We start from the raw sequence: 23710 nt of genomic DNA on the forward strand, positions 1-23710 counted from the left end.
CACTGAGACTTAAATAAAAGAACATTCCTATTGGAACAGTCCAATAAAAAAAAGTTCAAAGAAAGTAAACTTAAACACAAGACTATTTTCAATTTGTGCTTTGGATTTAGGATGTGCAGTGAGTGTCACAGCTTTGTCTTACACTTTGGCTATGTGTAATACATCCCTTCTTTGAGGCAAAAACAATTATTGGAATCAGCTATGTATGTGTTACAGAGCAAGCAAAATCTATAGCAGACCACCTGCTGCAGTGCTTTAATGTAATTCAAGTCAACATTCATTTTTTGACTATAGTAGAAAGGTTTTGCATCAAGCTACATTTTAACTGCGTAGGATTTGTCTTCAAGTGACCCTACATATCGATTGGGTTCTATGACATATAACCCAAATTCCAACCTGGCTTTCCAATTCCTCCTGCTAATGAGGTGGTTACATCTTGTGGTACGCCTCCCTGTGACTTTTTTTTTTCTTTATTGACTGACCAACCAGTCAGTTATAGTACATACAACTGAGAGGTTAAATTATTTCAGTATTTCAAGAAATCTGTGGGGATTTTTACCATACAGTGATATAGCGTAAAGTATCGCTTCAATTTAAGAGCTTAAAATAAAAAGAGAGTAACAGAACAAATGGATGCCGATTGTTTTTCTGGATTTTGATTTCCTGCATGTTTATGTAGCAACAGAAAGTACAGCATAGGATGCAACATGTAGTGGATTTTGATACAGCTCACAGTAGAAAATCATCTGTGTCTGACAGTAGAATCACACACTCATGATTATCTGCCTCATTATGCGTCAGACACACACACACACACACACACACACACACACACACACACACACACACTAGCCCTGTTGCACTTATACGTCTTTATACTTGTTCACACTTCTGTCAGCTTTTAAGATTTATGTTGACAGCTGCTTCCTATTTTTGATGGTTTCAATTCTCTCTAACAGCAGATTAATCATCATGCATTATGTGAGATAATTTGAAAAAAAACATTCCATCCTTCTCCTTATTATGACTACATTCTGAAGGACATTTGAGACACTGCTAAAAAGTCTAAGTTTAATTGCTGACTTTATCACTGTCAGACTACTCAACAGACTACAATTCCACTGTGGCCTTTAGCACTGAGATATGACTAACCATCAGCCCCGGGGAGTGAGACATCACTAGGGTTGTGGACATTGAGACCAGAGGGTCTATTTTAAAATCTACTTGAGACACTTTATACATACACATTTATTCATGAATGTGTATGTACTTGTTTCTTAAATAGCATGTGTGTCAGATTTGGATGCTATGATAGCTTAAAAAAAAAAAAAAAAAACTGCTAAACAATACAACTTTTGTAATAGTTTCATTAGAATGTGATTAGAATGATATTATATTTTTACCAAGCTGGACTGATGCAGCAGTTTGTTTCAAAATTTGCTATTTGGTGAATGTGTGTTTGAAAGCATTTTCCACCTGTTGTGGAAGGGGGCGACAGCTGTGCACTTAATAACCCCCCACCCACACACACATAGACATACTGACACACACTGACTTCACTGCCACCATTGCCTTACTCATCCAAAGAGAGAGAGGGTAAAGCTCTCGACAATATCAACTTACTCACATACCCTCTCCTGTAAGACTAACTGCTCTTACTGTGCTGATTTCACACACATAATGTACACTGCGACAAAGAGAAACACACACCCACATACAGCACAGCGACCATGCAGTAACTTGATCTGCTCAGGGGGAATGCTGCTCATGTGTGGCATGTCAGGCCTTTCTTTAGAAGCTCTTCTAAGGCTTGCACTATTTGCATCACACAGAAGAAAACCTCCTATGCTTCTGCTGCCTTCGGCTCCCTCACAGTCTGCAAGCACTGCTGCTATGCAATAGACATTCGAAACTTAAACTAAAAAAAAAAAACTTACAAATGCCTATATGTGTGACCTTTTACAGCATTTCACTGCTTTATTACTTCTTCATGGCTGTAAACTACACACCTATCAGCTTTTGTACTATTATGTTGTTTTTGAGAAGTTTGAGAAGTTGTTGTTTAAGCTGGTATTGTAGATGATATTTGAACTAAAATAACAAATTTGACAACAACAGTTGAATTGTTTTATGAATTTCAAGTTACATCTTGCTTAATTTGAACAAAAAAACAATTTTTAATGTTATGGAGGGTGGGATTATATGACTTTTTGTAAACTAACTAGCTTTAGAGATGCTGGCAGGTGGATTTTCACTTTTAGGCAGAGCTAAGCTAACAGCTTACAGCTGCTGGCAGTAGCTTTACATTTAATAGACTGATACCAATCTTTCATTCATTCATCTCTCTACTCTCCATCAGAGTGAATAATGTGCATTTCGCCTACAGAAGCAAGGACTGAATTAAAAATGTAAATCTAAAGCAACTTCTCCACTCTGCTGTCAGCCAACTTGATTCGTCCCCTTAGTAATTTCCTTATGTACGTGGCTGATATAGCAAAATCCCTCTGAGCATCTAATAAGAAACATCTTCCATGAAGGCTGTTATTCATTCCCAACACCACTGAAAGGCGGTCATATCTATCAATTTCCTGTTTACAAAAGCTTTAACTGGACCTAATTAAGCATCCAAAAGCAGTAAATCAGTTGAGTCCTTTTCAGCAACCTTAAAGAATATTTAAACCACTAATTCAAACCAGTGACTTACATTTGAATCTCTGGCCTCTAGGTTACCTCTGCCTTAAATGAGACCTAAACCAACACCAAACTACTGTATTACTGTACAACCACAGAGTGTCACGTACCTGGACTGCATCTCTTGTGTCTTGCTGGAGGAAGGTGCGGTGCTACTTGTCTGCTGGCTGAGCTCCACCAAGGACTGGTAGTACTGCTGCTGTTGTTGCTGCTGCTGCTTGTAGCGTGATAGGATAAAGAAGAGACCCAGGATGCTCTTTAGGTTGCCATTCCTTATCTCTGGAAGGACAAAATGGAAAGAAATTTTGAACCCATCATATGAATTCAACCTGCATCCATCTACTGGATACTGTGATTTACAGCCTGCTTCTAGCCTCCGGTAGAACCAATTTGTTTTCTTGAGATAGTCATTTTTGCAAGTGAAAGCAATGTGTACCTTTATATTTGTCTAGAACCTAAGGCGATCATTTCTTGTGACTTCCAAACAGCATATTGTGACCATATGTTGACTTTTTAAAAGAATTCACATGGGGATAAAGCTCAAGTGCAGCTGTTGTGCAGCAGGCATCCAAGCAATTATACACAGGCTTGAACTGGAGTCGATATTGATACACTGTATAATATGCAGTTATAGCATATACTGTTCGGTGTCTTTGTATTCAGTACAAACCCTTACTCAGTATAGGAATAATTTGGTCCACTGCTCAGAAGAAAATTTCATAGATCCAAAGGAAAGCATCTGTTCACATACATGAGCTAACACACAGCTGGGTTATATAGTAGTGAAGCTCTGTATGGGGACTTCGAGGCTGATCCCTGACTGCAGGACATCTGGTGTGAGGTTAATTCAAGTCTGACGCCAAAAAGCCAAAACTATACAACAGGAAATTCATTGATAGTTCTGCTTTTGCCATGAAATGAGGAACCAATAGTATATTTAGAGTTGCTGTTAGTACAGTAACAAGAAAATAACACAAGTAACATGTTTCTGTGTATATGACAAATAATTTAAATGAAAGAGACTTTTTAAATTTGAGCTACAGAACAACAATTCAAAATATATTCATATTGAGAAGTCCTCCAACCTAAAAGACCACATCGCTTGTTTGTCCCAACTGTCTGATATGACCAAAACAAGTGACAGATCCTGCTATGTTTTAACAGTTAGAAGCCACAGCCAAAGCATAATTAACATGCTGATGCTATCATATAAAGTTGGTATATGAACAAAAGCACGCTTTAAAGAAAAATGGTGGTTTGGGTTGAAATAAGTACTTCTTTAAAGTTTGTCTATGTTGATTTAAATATTGATGGGGTTAAGGTTATAGAACAATCATAATCATGGTTGTCATGTACACAATCATGGAACAGCCATCATCAAGGCAATGATGGCTGTTCCTTCTAATAAGGAAACAGGAAATAAATACCATTGTCTTAAATAAATATCTATGTCAACTTTGACACCTGACCTCCTCCTTTTCTCTGATCATTTCTACATCCAGATGGCTTTGATGCAAAGAGAAACATATTGTTCTTGAGCATCTGCTAAAAAGACTGATGGTGCCTTACATGGCTGATACTTTACCATGAAACATAACATTGGTTCCTAATAAACTGCTTGGCCCAGTGGCCTGAGAGGCCATTTTTTTATGGATGGATGGTCACTCAACTCAAAGGACATATAGTAAAAGTTAGAATTAAATAGATCATTACAACTACTATAACTTTAGTGCCTTAAGTTTAGTTGTCCTTAACCTCTCATACATCTATTTGTTGAAACTGCCAAAGGCGTTTAATCTGAACAAACAACTGTTCAAATACAGCGATGTGATGAGGTTTAGATAGAATGGTTCAGTTACTAAAAATCTTGTGGTTTGGCTCAATACTGCTGCTTCTGTATATAACGTATATAACATTCTCATGGGTTACAATAACAAAAGCAGAACTTCTCAATCTCTGGTTTCCTGTGGCAAAGTCGTCCGCTTTGCTGAACTGACCATCTATCATGACCTCCTCCCTGCTAAATTGTGTGAGCATATCATGTTTGCTATAGCCCCCAGGTGTTGCCCAACGTTAAAATGTCTGTTGGTTGTTTTATGCTGTTGATACAAAAAACCTATAGGACTGCAGCTCTGCAGATAAAGTTAGTTTTTATACTGTATATCCAGAGTTGGCAACAACAGAAAAGCTCCTAATCAATACCTAGCTTTGTCTGGCATGTAAATCTTATCTTCAACTGTTCCTGAGTTTATCCCAGACAAAACTTAAACAAATACATCTTTCACAGACTCCTGCGCACACAGTAAGGACAGGATTCAGCAGTTACAGAGAAGGAAGAATCGATCACTGTGGCTAAAGCACTCATTTGTGAAATCGACTTTTTCATATCAAACCCTTAGTGAGAGCTGGCACACAGAACCACAGGAAGGATGGCAGCGGCTGATGCAGGGCTTTTCACTCCATTTTTTAATCTGGTGAGGCTCAAACATCCTTCCCACCCATCCATGCTGTTCGGAGACTGTGAAAGCTGAAGAGGATAAATCTCTTGGGGGTGCTTTCCATTTTCTAACACCTAAAGGCGGAAATTTATTCTGTGCCTCTGAGAGTCTGAACAGCAGTGTTTTCTGTGCTTTAGGGAGAGACAATGTCACAGATTCAGCCAACCAAAGAGCTGATGTGGACTGAAACTTTTGGAAACTGGAAAAAAGTTATAGAAATGTAACTAATAAGGAAAAAGGAAGAAAAAAAATGTATCAATCCTAAATGTGAAAGTTGCCCTGCAATGTCAGGGTTAGACACAGTCCAAAGTTTACACCCCGTTTAAATGGTAAATAGTTGCTTATGTAGCACTTTTATCCTAAGTGCTTTACAATGTTGCTTCCCATTCACCCATTCACACACCAATGGCGGTGGCTGCCATGCAAAGTGCTCACCTGACCCACCGGGAGCAACTTGGGGTTCAGTGTTTTGCCCAGGGATACTTTGACATGTAGCCAGGAGCGGGGATTGAACCACTGACCCTGTGGTCCATAGTCAACTGCCTTAAAAAATGAGCTACAGCCGCCCCTTAGGACAGGATTAGTTTACATTACTAACCAGGCATTTTCTCCAGACAAGTCCAGAAAAGTTATAACTAATGGAGGGGCTTGGAGGCAGAAAAGAAAGGTTCTACAAAGAAGACAAATCCTGTGTTAGCACTTAAGGACTATATATTTTGTCATCGCATAGTAAATCAATCTTTAGTGGGTGTAAACCCCAGACACTACAAGGCCAGTCAAAAATCCTTCCTTCAAATCCCACATTTCTTTCTTCCGTGTTTTTTGCTTCTCCTGGCCCCCTCAGCGTTTTTTGTGTGAGGTTCCTTTCTTGACTTAGTCTTACCATGACCCTAGGTTTCACCTTATGGCCAGAGAGCAAGCATGGACCCCTTGCTGATTCACCACAGAGGAGCTTTTAAGAAGACTAATGAAATAAGACCTATTTAAAAATTGCACCTACTGAGATCAAGCAGTAGTGGGACTTTATAATGAACAAGATCTCAGTTGCAGAGACCTGCACTAGAAAGAGATTTTAATGACCTGCTCTAAGGGCCCCTCACTGTAACCCATTATCAACTGCAGTAAATTTGTGTTCTAGAACTTTACACCTGCTTTTTAAGACCAAAAATGGTGAACTCAATTTCCTGTTGATAATTATCACATTTCAAGTAGTAAAGCCTTTTTATGTTGCTTTTGATATATATCTATATCTATCTATATGTATATAGATAGCAGTTCATTTTAGTGTTTACTTTACACACAGACAGAGCTTTCAGCTAAACATATGTTCTCAATGACTATACTAGCATGTGTAGCAGGTATAATGTAAAAAGTTCACCACATGAGTTAACATGGGAACATTTGCTGAAAAGCACTAAACATAAAGTAGAGCTGAGGTGTATATTGCATACATCTGATCATAAACCAAGGTACTGCACAAATTAAAAATCTAACATGATGACAATGCTAGTAGGTTAATTTTCTACTAACTTAACTCATTTTCTATTAACAGTTTTGTCACCATACAGATGCTGAAAACAACCCTGAATCTTCTCTCCTCATATTTAGTTAGTTGTCTGCCAGTTGCCATGGATTCGTCTGTGCCATAGCCAAATATTAAAAACAAATCAGCCACCTAAATCGCATCATTGTGCTGATATGTATTTTTAACACTGCCCCACATGCTCTCAATTAAAACTTCCTTGAATCCAGAAGGTCACTTGCTCATGTGCAACATCTCCAGTGAAATAACTGCAACTCAAATTAATTTAGATAATACTGTATTTATAGTGAACAGCACTTTTGGAATGAAGAAACAAGTCACCCAGTAAAGACATACATCTGGCTGATAACCTTTCAATCAATAGGCTGGGATTTCATAGTATAAATAAAGGTAAAAGGGTTTGCAAAAAAAGTACGATTTTACTCAGATATTAACTTTAAGCTCTAAAAACTGTTCAATGTTAAATTAGATTATGATGTTGAATAAATTAAGGAACTAATGAACCTCAAAACCTTGAAGTATCTTCCAGAACTTTGGTTTATAACCTCCCACCAGAAATGCAAGGGGGCTTTTAGAAATGTTATTACAATTAGCAGATTTTAGGTTCTTCTGTGCACAATAAAGCATTTTACTTGACAGTAACCCCACTACTTGCATAAAGACAATAACTGCATACCACATGCCAGCCAACAGAATCTGAACAGCCCTGTGCTCTTTCAATTACATATGAGAGGGCAAACAGCCATGTAATTTTGTTCACAAACACAGTAAGTCCTGAGAATAAGGCTGACAGAGGCGGAGAGTGGGGAACAGAAAGGTGGGAGATCATCATAAATGGAACAACGATGTACAGGGTAACCCAATAGCACATATATTTACCGACCCACTTTTAAATCCCAGGCCCGGTGAGTCACTTTGCTGTTTTTAGGGCTGTAGTAGGGGGCACAGAATTTGGAGCTGTCAGTCGGGCTGTCAGGCTGTCCGACTATTTCTGCTGCTGGAGAGGTCAAGGGCATACTCTTTAATGTTTAAAGAGGAGCAGGGACAACATGGGGTCTGGGCGAGCACGGACCTTAAGTAACATAAAGGATTGGTTAAGCTTTCCTTTAGATGTACTTCCCATCTGCTGTTTCCAGACATTTTATTTTATATCAAGACTGATGCCAAAATAAAGGTTAACATAACAGCAGTAGATACCGTATAAGTCCATTCATGCATGTGATTTTCTATGGAAGCTCAAAGACAATTAGTGACATATAAACTGTAATATTGTGCTGCCCATTGGAAGCACTGTGTCCCAACTGTACTGATTCTGAATTTTTCAGACAAACTAAGGAATCAAGTGTCCTTTTATGAGTTCTCCATCTTCATAAATTCAATTATTCTATACAAAACACCCACTGCATTACAGCACCAGGTTCCTCGTCGTAGAAATTTACATAACTGAACCTTGATTACGTCTGCAGTATATGTACAACAGGTCAGCTGTGTGCTACTTGAGTCAAATGGCACACAACAAATGACACAGTGCCACAATACACATTTGATGTAATTTGCCCTAATGACTTCATAGCAGTTTTGTGCTTGCAGTAAAATAACAGACTGCAGTTGGATTCATTTATGAACTCTGAGGGAGTCTTGGGCTTCTCCTGAGTCCACATAACACAAACAGTTAGGAACTTAACTGTCATTTTAGTCCTGGCCCCTTGAGGCAATTTTAGTATATCTTTCACTCTGGCAAGCAGTTATTCAGTATAAAGCCATGTAGTCCTGGCTTTCAAAAAGCCATGTACTGTATACCCTGATTGTTGGGAGACAAATCCCTCTCTGCAGTTTTTATCCTCCCGCTAATCGCTTTGATGCCATAATGATTGCCTACACTGCCATAGTGCAAGCTGGAGCTGGAGAAACTTTGCGCCCCTACCATGGTAACAAAATGGCGAATTCCATTGCTGTGAAGTCTAACAGTACGTGTTGGAAATAAGACATTTACGTTTGGTGCAGTGAAGAAATGGAAGGCGACCCACAGAAAGTTAGAAGCCAAATTACTCTCCAGCTTTAGAAATTTGAAATACATTAGGGAGATCCCTGTTCTGCTCTTCCACTAATTCAATTACGAATTAAATCAGGCCTTGAATTCAGTATTGTTTATTCGTCTTACCTTCTGCTGAGAGCCCTTGTACATTCACTCCTCTGGCATCCAGAAAACTGAGGCAGGCGTCCACATTTTCAATCTGTCGAGAAGACGGCAGACGGTCAGCACAAAAGACAGACACAGCAAGAATGTGACAATACTTAACATTCAACGAGCCTAAATGTCTCGGGGCAGGGGGCTCAGAGGATGGAGACGATCAGGGTCATTACCCATAAAGAACATCATTGTGTGGTTATTACCCGACCCCTGCTTGACCTTGGGACCCGGCTGTGTGACACACTGACCACAGTGTATCACCACCTACACAACACAGGGAATGCGACATGCATTCAAAGGGGGTTACACACCCATGTGTACTACACACACAATGCCAGTCAGTGCAACAATCAACCGGCACCTCTCCAAACTGATATCAGTATCACAAAGGCCAACTGAGGTTGTAGTTATCCGGGGGATTTCTGCATTCCTCGACTGCAGCTAACGTACAGCTTCATCTGCATGGTGGCCGATGTCCAGCGCCCCTAAGGAGGTCTTTTATGCTGAAGTCAGGGGTCAACGCGCTCAACTTCAGTGCAGTGTGCCATTGCACACAAAGAGCAGACTGGGCAACTCAGCCAGACGTCCAAGCGAGCAATCGTGATTCATGAGCTGTAACTCCTCTCAGCTCTCTAAAACCCTCTCTCTCTGTGTCTTTCTGTTAATGCTCGCTCACTGCTCAGTGCGTCTGCATCATTTTATTTGCGAGCGGGAGCCTTTGTAGAACCACGATAATGAGTCATATCTGCACACGGGCTTTTTGAATATTTGCTGAGTCTTCATTCACTCCCACTGAGCTTAACACAATCGTCCTCATTGGTGTAATAATGTGTATTTCAGTAGCGTTATATTCATTGTAGTGAGTTGGCCCTGCCTTAATGGTACACAAAGCCAGAGAATGTGGGTGATTTTAGTGTAGTTAGATTTCTCATGAGCATTGCATCAATCTTTAACATAAACTTATTGACTGAGACCAGAAACTACTTTACATTTTGCATTTGCACTACTAACAGATGCAAATCAATCATTGGGGTCCAGGCTTTATTGCCGGGAAATCGCCTCTATTTGATCTGACAAAAACCCATTCCAGCAAAACGCAGCTTGCTGCAGACAAAGATCACAGACTGCTGATCATGGCTGACTTTTGACATGGGCTGGAATTTATTAAACTTTTGCAGAAGTTAGTGAGTTAGTTTCTCCGGCTTATGTTTCCTATCCACTCTATTTTCTTGACTACTCTCTGCTGAGTCAGGAGGCTGCCATCTTTGTCTGCTAGCAGGACCTGCTGAGTGAATGAAATGTAACTGACAGTTAACTACTGTACCTGGTTCGGATGTCTTTCAGAAAAGCCATAGAAAAATGTTTATGAATGAGTTTGCAACTTTTCATTTAAGAATTTATAAAAAGGCATTTCAGTGTGTTACTTTAATGCTTGGATGAAAATAATAACATGAAACTGAAATAGGGAGAAAAAAGAAGGGAAATAAACATATATTAGTTTATGATTATTTTGTTATTAAAAGTGTAATTGACAAATAAAAAATGCTGAAATTGTTTCGGTAAAAACAGAAGCTAGCATATGTGAGTAAAGGTCAGAGGGGGGAAAAAAGTTGAGTGCTCCGGTGTGTTGTTGTAAAAGTTACATATGCAGCAGTTCCAAACGGCTTTTTTTGCTGCAGTGTTAGAAGTCATCTTTCTCCAAAATGCTCAATGGATGAAGGTATTTGGAAACAGATTTGACTGAAGTCTAGTTAAGTGCTGCAGTGTGTGTCCTGCAGAGACTATGTCTCTCATTACCTAGCTGCTCCTTTGTTGGCCACAGTTTGTGAGTCTGCTACGCTAATATTAATTTGCTGCTGATGGTGGAGGATTTTGTAAATACTCCACCAGCAGCAGCAAATGAACATCAATTTGTAGAAGTTATTATTAAATCACTAAAATATACTTAAGTGTTACCTTTGAGGGTGGAGATGAGCTACAAGCTAAGCATTGCATGTGTGTGTTGCGTGTTTACCTAGGTTGCATTGTGTCCTCACAGTTCACTTATACCTTTTTTGTTCCACTCGCCTTATTTCAATTACCAAATGAAATGTTTATGCTGTAAATCTATTCAGAATCAAGGTAAACATGAATTGCAACTGAACAAATCTTAAATCTGAACTGATTCCTTCACCCATCCCCACTTGGTATTGCTATTTGTATTTTATAATAACCATTGCATGAGGACAACTGTTACCTGCAAGGAATGTGTCTTTCTTAAGAGTTACCGTGCTCATACTGTGTTAACTGGCTGAACTGACAGTTTAACAGTTTTTCAATGCAAGACTTTTACTTGAAAAAGGACTAATTTTACATTGTTGCATTGCTATTTCGTCCACCGCTGCCCTTAATCATTTCGTGGTTCCACAGTCAGGATTCAAATTTCAAGCCAGCGTGGATGAATAAAGTTGAACTTCTAAAAAGAAAAAACAAGTAGAACACCCACAATTCCCTTTCAACAGAGCAATCTCCATGTATTGAATATAATGGTGTGATATGTCAAAAAGCCCCAGAACAGCTGGTAACTGGATCTTAAGAGCTTGTTCAAAAGTAATTTAACCTTTTTTATGCAGTCACACCAACAAATGGGACTGATGACATTTTCTTTCAATTTTATAACAATGTTAAAGAGAAAGATGACTGACAACATATGCTCTTTCTCTGCCTTCTGAGTCGGTGCACTGAGGATCAAGCCCTTTGCTGAAGAGCCCCTCAAAATATAGATGGCACATGTCACTTTCTCTCCACAGTCTAAGATGTTTACACTGGTTTTATCCACATGGCTCCTTGCAGGACAAGGAGTCACACAAAAAGCTTTTCCATCTGCCTGACACAAGTCACCTCAACCCACTTCCTATCACCACCACACACATATTCCCACAGCAGGCACCAAACCCCTTCACATGTGGGCTTCCATATTGTCTTCCCACATGCCGCACACAGGCTGACATGTGTGCGCTGGTGCTGGTGCGTGTTTGATTCATCCCACACACACACAGAAATTTGCATTGGGACATGTGCTAAGCAACATTTGTGACTTCAGTCTTAATTAGGCTGAGCATGATGATGATGGGGGATGTAGGGCTTCAAAAGATATAATCTTGTGCCAAACTAAACTGCATATACAGAACATATGTACCATAGGGAGACTGGTAACTCAATGGGTAGGACATCGGGTTGGGATACAGAAGGCCGCAGGATTGAATCCCACCCAACCAGGCCCAGCCAAGGGACCACATTGGTGCCGGTCCCAAGCCCAGATAAAAACACATGCCAGGTCAACGTGTGGAACAAGTTCCACTGTGGTGACCCCTGAACAGAACTTATGCATCATACGTAATCAAATATATTTTTGTGATAACTTTGCAATCAAGCCATAATTCAGTTGGACTTGTTCTGTTTTAAACATTTATACCAAAACAGAAAGCCTTGCTGAAGCATGCTACATACGGTCCAAAGGCAGTGTGTGTATGTGTGTAGGCAGGTTTAATAGCGGATTGAGACAAAAAGGGTAAACTCATAAACACACAGTACATTTTTTTAATTGGAGACAGATCGATGTCTTACTTTATAGGAGGCCCGGCATCACCTGTGAAAGCTATGCCTTCTTTCTCCAAACAGAAATACAGAGGCCTTTAGATGGAACCGCTGTTTGGTTTTTAGCCGACATTAAATCTAAAATGACGTAAACAAACGGAATAATGATTGAAGGCGTTGATGACGGCTAGGGCATTAATGTTCCGCAGGGTTCTGGCGATGTTTAACTGCTAGTTTGGTGGGCAGCTTGGCTTTGCGGCATCCTCTAACAGCTCCTCGAGAAACCAACATCATTTATTTTTCCAATGCAGGCTGGCATTGCACAGATCCGCATAGGTCATTAAAAGCAATTTGGAAATAGACATTTTGATGAGGCACACTTCAACTAATCATGAAGTACTTGGGGGCAGGAAAAAAAGCAGCGCATTTTGAGGAGCAACAGGAGGGCACATGTGGAACACGCAGCAAGGAAACAGCTTGGAAGAATAAAGTGGGGGAACTGTCAAGTTTCTGTTATAATCAGTTTCAATTAAACAATGTTTCGTTTACAGTACAAAGCCACAATTCAAATCATAATATCACATTCCTACAATATAAAATTTTTACAGTAAGACACTGCTACATCTGCACGTTTGCAGATTTTCTAACATCCCTCTGTTGCCTATGAAAAGTGTCCCGGGGCACGTTGGGCCTCTTTAAAAAGTATCAAGTGACTGATGTATGATGATTGGAATTGGAAAGTGTTATCCCTTAGATGCAACTGTCAAATATAAGTTGGCCAACACCTCAATTTCCACTTCCTACGGGACAGAAAAAAAACCTCCTTCTAGATAGGACTGGAAAACCAAAGCGTTAGCACTTTACAGTGCATGAGCACAGCTAAATAATTGAAGGGTTTTACTACAAAATGCCACATTCACTGGAAAGTACATGCCACCTTCAATCCCTAAGTTGGTTTAAAAAAAAAAAAAAAACATGATGATGACTCAAGCTTCACAAACACAACTATTTTGAGTGAAAGTCTTGGGATGATTCAGTTGACTGCAACAGACTTCTTACTTCTCTTTTCAACCTGTTTCACTTTCAACCAGGTGATGCAGTGCAGTCGGGTTTATTCATCTATTTTACACCCACATGAAAACAGAACTTGAATCTTGTCCCGGTGGTTGGCTGGAGGGGGTCAGGGACAATCAATAGAGTCAGAGTTTCTTAAAGACAGCGAAGAGCAGATTAGATAAACTTTTGTGTAGCTAAAGGCAGAAATAAAAGTCTAGTGATGAGTCAGGTGAATCTAAACAAATCAAATCACAATCCTTCACGCACAATACAATCGATGGCGTTTGAAGCTTCTCTCCCAGCAGATCAAAATCGATGCCAGCTGGAGCTAACAAAAAATAAGATTTGCCTCAGACATCTTTGCAGGAAAGTTAGCTTTCTTTTCTTCCACATACCAGACTGCTGAAAAGATGAATATACGCTTTTTGTACTGTAGCTATTAATTCCTGTAAAACTTAATGAGGCAGAGCTCATCACTCATGCTGAGGCGACATATGACTGGGAAGATTTTTACAGCCAGAATATACTTTATTAATCACTGCCGTTGAGTTGAGCTGCTTTGAAATCCACACGTTTACAGGCAGAAGAAGTTAAATCCCTCTGCTTTCTGAGTCTTAGCCTAAAGGTTTCAAAAATAGAAGGGAAAAATTATGTATATGTTTTTTTCCACGAGAATAGCCAAGACCTGAAGGGCAGGGCAGCTTGCAGGCTGTGGCTACACTGCCAGAATTCAAAGCCACGGGGTTCATTCTTTCAAACAGACTATGTCTCTCATTACCTATCACCTCTCCATCAACTCCACTTTTCAGGCAGGGGGCCTGACACTTGCGCTTCCACTGCTCTCAACATTAACAGTCCACTGATTCCTCTTGCAGCATGCTGTAATGCTCTCAATGTGTCCAAAGCAGGCAGCTTCTGACAGACAATGAATCAAAACGGATCAAATGTTGAGCTTCAGTGCAGCTGATAGGCAGAGGGGAGGCTGGGTTAAAGGACCCTGTCTCATAATCCAGGGATCATTGCTCATCGTGTCAAAATCCAAGGTAAAGAAACATTTTCACATCTGGCATGAGGCTGAGGAACTCTTTTGTGGAATATTGATCATGGCGGCAGTCCCCATAATCCCTTAGCCTGACGGAAATCTTTCACACTGCTGATAACTGAGGATCTGCTTTTTCTAAAAATCTTGAAAAAGTGGTCGTACTAATTTTTTTTTAGAAATGCCGTGACACTCAGCCTCATGCATCCAGCTTTATCCGGCCTGCTCAGGCTTTCAGATTCAGTGTTTACATTCACTGCAGCCTAAATGTTATGAAACTGCATGCCATAAAAGTGTTTTCGAACACCAGAAAGCCAAACGAAAATCATTCATCTCAAGTAGCCAAACGCTCAAAACCCCTAGCTGATTTTTATCACACCATATCTCAAATTTGCGTAAATCAAACTATTTTTTTAAAGGTTTAGCTGGCTTTAGCATTCCTGTCTTAAAGAAACGACAGTACTAGCTCACTCAGCATAAACACATGTGATGTATAATCAACAGGATCTGCATGGCAACACAAGCCTATATCCACACATCTGTCAATTATATATGGTGGTTTATTGTCAAATGTTTACAGCATCAAATAACAGAGGAGGAAAGGCTTTGTGCATCTGCTGCGCAGACAGGGTGTGTGTCCACATATGTGGTGGCTGTGTGAGTAAGCAGACAGACAGTCAACCTAAGTTGTGCCATGGATGAAAAAGACCAACAAGTCTATTATTAATCTTCAGTTGAAATTTGTTTAAATATTTTCAATTTCAACCTGTTTATTACTTCTGTTAACAGAGGGTCTAAAACCACGGGCAAAATAATGTGACATGTAAGAAAAGACTTTGTTCTATCTCTCTGTGTTTCGCTTCTTTTCATTCAAGACATATTTTGGCCTTAGCTTCTGTTGAATAACTTCTTATATTATATATCAAATTCAAAAAATAAGTAAAACAAAAGCACAAAAATGTTCCGACAGACACCCTAGCAATCAAGTGTCATCCCAGATGAAATGCTTTGCAAGTGACTCAAGTCTACGTTGAGTAGTACAAGGCCCATTTCCAGAAAACTTAGGATGCTGTGTATAAAGATTAGCAAATACATTTGAACCTGTTTTTTTTTTAACTCTATAAACAGTAAAAATACTGAAACTTACAAATGGGATTTATTTTTGCCCAGTATGAATTTAATGCAGGGGCAGCACGGTGGTTAAGGGATTAGCGCCTTCACCTTGTAACAAAATGGTCCTCGGTTCGGCTTCAGCCTTTCTTGTTTCATGTCCTCCCCACTGCTTGTGTGGGTTTACCCCAACAGTCCAAACACATGCGTGTCAGGTTAATTGGTAACTCTAAATCAGGGGTCTCCAATCTTTTTTTTTTCTCTGACAGCTAATTTTACAAAATGGCCGAGAGCAACTCGTGCTTTGCAACTTTTATTCTACTAGCTTGTTTCAACCCAAACAAATCCTGAACCTACAAACCTACAAAATGTTGGTGTCCACAACTCATATTTTACATTAAAACATCACAAAATGTATTTTTGTATGTATTTCCTTCGGTTGTATCCTCTTACTTGTATGGGTACCAGCGGCGGCTTGGTGCACGCGCGGGCTGGAAGCGGCGGAGAGGTGAACGTCTACGATGACTGCAGCTGGGAGAAGCTGCTGCACGAGGCCTGGGCCGCCTGTGCGTGCTTTGGTGTGTGGGAGGGGCTCACGCCAGCACGAGCGCTGCTCGTTTAGAAGAGCAAGACCGATACGTGCTTTTTACGTCAGTCTCCATAAGTCTCAAATAACGCCAGAAAAAGTGGCTCGATTTGTCGTTAGTCGCTCTTTTTGGGGGGGAAAAGAGTCGCTCGAGGGATCTGAGCTCTCGCTAAATGTAATAACAAAGTCGCTAAGTTGGCAACACTGTAAACCACTGGCTCATCAATCTTGACAGCGTCGCACTGTTTGATTGACATCTAACTATCAAATAATCCTTTCGTATAAGAAAGGGGCGGGTCACTTCTGAATTCGATTGGATATACGTTTAAGCTGATTTGCCAAGTGACCACTGACTGATCAAGTTTTCAAATTTACGTAAGATCCATTAACCCATTGGCGAGAGTGACCCGATGGGGACCCCGAAGGTGTGAGTGTATGTCTCTCAGACCTGTCCAAGGTGGACCCCACCTCTGGCCTAATGACAGATTACAATGATGAAGATAATAAATAAATGGATGGATAGATGAATTTGAAGCCAGCAAGTCTTTTTCAAAGTTGGCACAGAGGGCAAACACTGACAGAAGGAAAAGTTGTGTAATTTAAAAACACCTAGTGGAACATCTAACAACTAATGAGGTTGATTGGCAACAGGTATCCAGCATCTTAGTTGTACAGTTATCTCTCTCTCTCTCTCTCTCTCTCTCTTGATGACATCTTTTTTAAGGAAGGTTTTGCTTATTTCAGCAACACTGTGCCAAACCACATTCTGCACACATTACAACAGCACAACGTAAGAGAGAAAGAGTTCAGGTGTCACCACTGCTATGCCGCTTCTCCAGAAAAACCATTCACCACAGATTTATTAGAACCAAACCAAAAAAAGAAAAAAGACTTTTACAATAAGTTAACATGATTACTGTGGATATATGGCAACAAATGAGGTTCAGTCACATATGAAGTAACTGGGCTGAAAATCGAAATCAGTCAGAAAACTTTAGCTGCGGCCTCTTTTATAAAACACAGAGACATTTAATCTCATTTAACTTCATGTCAGTTGATGGCTTTTTAAGACAATACAAAACAAACAGCTGAAGGTAGACATAGATACATTATTATTAATCTTAACACCCCAATGCTTAAAAGTAAATAGCAGAGGAGAATAAATGAGCAGAGGATGTTTTCAGGGGCGAGAGGACATTAAGTATTTTTTCATGGCTTTTACGCTGACACCAGCCAGTGGGGAAGGACTCATCTGTCTTTTGTCTCTCCCTCTCGCTCTCATGGCCACACTGTTACACTCAGTTCTAAACAGCATCAGAAGGATGTAAAGCACTACTGTTGACAAGTAACAACCTCAGCACTCAGTCCCAGCTCAGGCTGCTACCCCTAGCAGGGCCAGCGAGGTGCATCTCTTTTTTGGGGGTGGTCATTGTGCAGAAGTTTGTCATTGGTTTGCATCTTTTTAAATGATTTCTGCCTCTTTATGGTAGTTTATGTGACTCTGTTGCACCACTTTGCTGTAATTTGGTGCCTTTTAACTAAGCATTGTCACTTTTAAATGACATAGGACTTACTTCATACAGAAGCTCTGTGGGCCATGCAGAAACCCCCTGACCCTTTGCCCAGTCTGTAGTTCAGTAATCCATCCATGCTTACATAGTATGGATGGATGCATAACATATTGGATATTTATTAAGCCTGATACAATTTTAGTGGGTATTTACTAAGACAATGTAAATTATGACAGTCACCATTTATCTGATTTGAATAAAATGCAGTTAAATACGTACGATCTGATACAGGACTGTTTGTAAATATGTCATAATGGTCTAAAATACAATTGTTATATTATATTGTAATCCGTTTCAGGTAGAAATATTGGTTGACTGAAGACACGTTTGGAGGTGCACATCTGCATTTATGGAGATAAAGTTACATTTTGGCAAAACCTTGTCGAATGGGCTCATGTCATCAGCTAAAACAAAAGACCGGTAATGGGGTATTACCTGCCACTTCACTTGAAACATACCTGACTGAGCCTTCTGAATTGAAACAGAATTAAAAAGTCAGGAAAATAAAGCAGGGGGATGATGTTGAGGCAAGATTGTGGTAAAAAAAAAATCACAGATTGTCTCATTACGCTTCGGTCTTGTGTTATGGTGCTGAACAGAAAACTAGTGCAAAGTAACTTTAAAACACATCTTTAGAATTAGCTGCAGTTCATTTTAGGCTGATGCACATTTTGCCTGTGATATTGTCTCACTGTTTAAACCTGGCTGTGGACACTCACCTTCAGTGGGTGTCTGATAAAACAGTGCTGCACATTTTAAACTAGCCTTTTCCAGATGCTAACAGTCAGATCTAGTTTCCTCTGCTGCAGTGGGCAGTGCGTGGTGATAAATCATGTCCAGCAGCTGTTTGTATGAATTTAAATTCCTTCTGCACACACTGTGAGCCTCAGTAATGGAGTGCCACTTCTCTTCCATTTTACCTGCGCAGGGTCTTCTATTAGAAAATAAGGACCAACACAATTTGGGCTGCAAATCCTTAGTAATGACCAAACGTAATCTTCGCCAGAAAATGCTCAAAGTGGGTGAATGTTTAACTAGCAGCACAGAGTGAATCTTCAAGAGAGATGTGCTAGGTCACACATTTACCTGATTTTTAAACAAATTTTTATTTAAAATGCATATAGTCAGTGGCATAAAAACCTCAGCTCTACTGTTTTTACTTGTGACTGAGTGCTAACTGTATCTATGTAAGGCTCAGATCTTTCACCTCCTTGGTCCCTGTGGTTTAGAAAGCTAGAAAGTGATACTGTTTACACCAATGTCTTGAGGCGTAAGACAGTTATCCAAAGAGGCACCATCTCTCGGTGCACAGTGTTACAAAAAAGTCTCAATCACCAGTCATGAACTTTGACTTTTTAAACAAACCAAACTGTTGTTGCTATTTTCTTTTATAAAGCAGAGGAACTACAAGACTTTCTGTTCAGGCAGCGAGGGATAGGATGGCATTCTGTGATCACTAGCAGCCGTGACACTTGCCATGTCACGCTGTGGGTGCCTGAGGAGGGTGCCATGTGGATCGGGTTCATGGAGGGTAGCGAGGCATGACAGGAAAGCTTCTGTCACAGTGTAGGTGTCTCGGTAGGAAATAAGCTGTCAGTGGGTCCGTAGAAAGTGGAGTGAGAAAGGATGAAAAAGGTCTTAAAAGAAAAAGGTCACTAAGCAACTAGGGGCAGATGAAAAGATTTATTAAGCTCTACTTTATTTCTCCCAAATTGCAACACTCTCAGTGGTTCTGAATGGGTGAAAATAGCTCCAGCTGGTGTGTCGCAGTCAAACATACTGAGCTAGATCAAAGGTTAGCAGCTTTTCACTGTGTCGATTTAACAAGCCAGCTCCCTTAACAGAACATCTGCCCATGTCGCTCAGTTATAATGAGTGATTAAAAGCTTCCAATTGAGCTACAAGTGAGCTGTAACGAGCCTTTCGGTGATCTGTTCATGCTGCTAGAGTGGCTAACATGCAAGAGAATAAACCTGTACACACACCTCTTCCTAATAATTGTTGCAGAAGCAAGATGAAAAGAAGACACAAAAATACACAAGCGTCAGAGACTGAATGGCTACACTGTGATGTTGAATGTGCTGCTGAGAGACGTTAGAACCCATGAATTAAAAACTGGATCACACTCCAAGTGCTTGGTGCTGGTTCAAGTCACCCAAACTTGGGGCATCACTGGTACATGACTCCTAGTGCACTAACAACTAACAGTCAATTTTCTCAACAATATTTGCTGTATACGGTGTTGAAAACAAGAAAAATGTGTGTTTGGCCAATGTTACAGAAGAAACTGTAGGAGGTTATTACGGAGAAACCTTCAGCATGACTCTTCCTTCAATGTCTGGCAGTCTAAATTAAAGCAATGCGGCTTTCTTCTGTGGATGCATGTAGGTACTTTTGTTTATTGCAACATATGAAAGTAACTTCAGCTTCCTTAAAGGAATACCCACATTCAATCACACTGCCTGTATAATTAAATGGCGCTAATAAAAAGAGTTTCACTAACTAACCAGCTTGCAGAGGACAGATGACATCATCAGGATGATTTTTTTTTAGTTCAGATGATCTTGTTGCTCGTATCAATCCCGATTCCTCTTAAGATATTTTATTATAAAGAAGGCAGAATAAAGCTTAAAAGCAAAAATATATATCTACTTCCCAAAATAGGACAATATAAAACAACTTGAAAAGTATAGCTGATTGCATAACTGTGCATCACCTTACGTTGAAATGACAAAAAGAGTAAAACAAGATAGTGTTTTTCGGCAACATGATATTTAATGCAGCTAGTAGTGAATGTTATTTTATAATCCGTAGCTACAAAAATGAGAGCATTATAGTAAAATAATGAAAGTTATAGTATTGCAAAATCTTTTCACGTCATGTTCTCTAAAGCCTGTTTCAGACATGAACTCTAGAGAATGTCAGGAGGCTCAGGTCCTGACATTGTCAGCAGTTTCTCTTTCAGACAAGTAGCCAACATCGGGAGATAGTCCGTGTGAGACATGTCCTCACTTGTGAAGAAAGACTCTGTCTAACTGGGCAAGGGGTGGTGCTTGGGCACTTTGCGGAAGTGAAAGTCTTTCGTTTGTAATCTAGTCGTATACCACAGAATCTCGTGCTGTTCCTTGTATTTGTTTGGCGAATTCCAGGTCCGCACTTACCTACAGAAATTCACAAATTTCATTGTCCTTCCAGTTCGACGTTGTCGTTCGTAGGAATGAATGAGTTTTTGACCTTTGAGTGTTTGTATTTGACCGGTTTTAAGTAGTCACAGGAAATGGACGTCATCAACAACTCCACTCACTCATGGTGAATTCTCCGGAGCATTACCTGCTCTTTTCACAAATGAGCTCGGGGGGAGATAATGCGGACTTTGCACTAGGGAGCTGTGTGGGTAAAATCTGATTAATGTCAGGGCCAACAGACTTGGGCGTTTGGTTTCACACATACACAAACCCAAGAGAACGTCTGGAAAATGTCTGAATTCCACTCCATGTCTTAAAGCGGCTTAATACTGTATGTCCTCCCTTTGTCTTTATAACCTCTTCAACCTCTGAGCAGTGTTTGGAACAATTACCACGTAAAGAATGGGTTAAACTTACACCAAGTCTAGCAGATTGCTGGGTTGTCTGAAATGTAAAGTTTTCTTTAAATCCACCCACAGGTTTTCAGTGATATTTAGGCCTGGAGACTGTAAAGGTCATAGTAAAGCGTTCACTTTATTCTTTCAAAACCATTCCTGAGAGGACTTTGCTTTGTGCTTTGGATCAATGTCTTGTTGATGGATCCACTGCCTCTTCATTTTTTAGCTTTTGGGCTGATGGTAGGATTGCTTTGAAGGACTTACTTCACTTGGTTCTAGTTTGACTAGTACATCTAAAAGAATGCCACTAAAGATCCCTTTCCAGAGCTCCTCCAGATGACATCATCTGAACACCTAATGAGGGAAACCCTCCTCCGGGTGACGTCATCTGGAGGAGTTTTTCAGTCAGAGGGAAGTTGAAAAGAATTAACCTGATTAAAAATTGGTGAAGTCGCCCTCATCATCTTCACACAGAGCTCCAGTGCATGATGCAAACATACAGCACACACCCAAATCATCAGCAAACCTCCACAATGTTTGACTGACTCTACCCATAGGCAGAGGTTTTTTTTTTTTTTCTTGCCACACATACCTGTGTAAATGATGCCTTTGGTCTCATCATACCTAAGGACCTTGTTTCTTTCTACCTTCTACCTTATTTCTACAAGTAAGGAATGACATTTGTTATCAAACATAAATATTTAATGCACATTTTATTGTAATTTTCCATTTCTTCTAAAGGGAAGGCAAACGTTTTCACTCAACTGTAGAAAGAGTAAGCTTCAGTTTCAGAGGGTGGTGAACTGGTTTTTGGAGATGACCAACATTTATATATCAGATAATTGTTTGGACTTGAAGAAGAAACAAGCTGTAAACAGAATACACATATGGTGTTATCACCTTTTAGAGTTTCCACCTCACAAATAATCTGAAATTAGAGCCCTGTGGTGACGGGCTCACCGTTCAACCATCGGGACATCCAGACGATCAACAAGAAGCGATTGAATCATGGTCCCTGTATAGGCATGATTTCTGCAGGCCAAACTGGCCATCTGCCTCTACCCTCTTTAGACCACTCTCTGCTAGTTACAGGCATGCGCAAAGAAATCAGGAATGTTTCAGAAGCCCCAAAGTCCTATCATCCATTTGTCGCTGTATTTCCAGACCAACTGACTCTTGTAATAGATAAGTTGCTCAAAATCCAAAGCTGGTGTAATAGAATCAGCAACTTGAGGAATAGTTGCACACAGATGCCAGTTGGTTTGGTCTTGTAGGAACCTGGGCCAGGGATTCAAATTAGAGACACTATCATAATCATAGATGATTATGAGGCGTTAGGCCGGTGAAGATGATACTAAAGTGTGGATTGTGTCATTTGTCCTCTTGTCTGGCTGGTGTGCAAGCTGCCAACAGATGGGGTCCAGATGAGACTGGTGGAGTTTTATAGTCTCCCAGAAACCCTTGAATCAATTAGGCCTCAAAGGCTGCAAACCTGCTTCTAAGGCCAAAATAATGAACACTGTGACTTTTCTGACTGTGTACAGTTCAGACTTGGATTTCAAGGTGAAGAAGTTCAGCCTGTACATTGGTTCAGTGCTTTTGTTCAAGTCAGAATAAAGACAACAAGAAACAACTATTTGTAAAGTTTGATGCCCAGCAGCCACCAAAAGAGATCAGATCATAATTGTTTCTGCGGATTAGATGCACATTCAGTGAGAAAATCACCTGGAAGGAGATTTCAAATGAGGACATTTAATCCAGCTGTCAACTGACATTTTTCAAATCTACTTTACTATATTTAAATGCCTCCAGTGTAGACACACAAAAGCCATCTGGGCTGCTCCTTTTTTTTAACCTATTTAATACGCAGAGGAATATCCTCAGCATGAACGCAGTCTCAATGCATATGAATAAAAGTTCTAGCTAATTTTGATATTTTATGTGCTAAATGATGAAATAACAATGCAAAACATGTTTCTGCTCTTCGCCTCATGCCACTGCAATGGTCTGCTCTTCACTGCAGCACAACACATTTGTTTACCTAGTTTAATATGTAATATGCAAGACACTAAAATATGACAAACTGCATCACAGTTCCTCATATGCATTCCCTCAATGCAAACCAACAGCAAAAGAAATGACACTTTTATATTAAATTAAACTGGGAAAGAGCCGGGCCTGCAGATATGATACATGACACACTTTAAAGTCTAATATCGCAAATGAAAAGCAACAAGATAGAACTGACTTTACATTAGTGAGTTGT

General features: G+C 40.0%; 1 protein-coding gene across 13 annotated transcripts in view; it reads right to left on the minus strand.

The window, feature by feature from the left end:
- Positions 1-23710, minus strand: part of nav3 (neuron navigator 3) — a 361175-nt gene that overhangs the window by 94812 nt on the left and 242653 nt on the right. For 12 of the 13 annotated variants that reach the window (XM_067489701.1, XM_067489702.1, XM_067489700.1 and 9 more), the window contains 2 exons: positions 8894-8966; positions 2802-2970 (listed from right to left, as the gene is read on the minus strand). In XM_067489701.1, the coding sequence (XP_067345802.1) occupies positions 2802-2970; positions 8894-8966 (242 nt within the window). Of the gene's footprint in view, positions 1-2801; positions 2971-3367; positions 3448-8893; positions 8967-23710 lie in introns of those variants that run through there. The other variant, XM_067489708.1, reaches the window with a different exon arrangement.

The sequence above is a fragment of the Channa argus genome, chromosome 21 (assembly GCF_033026475.1).
Source record: "Channa argus isolate prfri chromosome 21, Channa argus male v1.0, whole genome shotgun sequence".
Classification (NCBI taxonomy): Eukaryota; Metazoa; Chordata; class Actinopteri; order Anabantiformes; family Channidae; genus Channa; species Channa argus.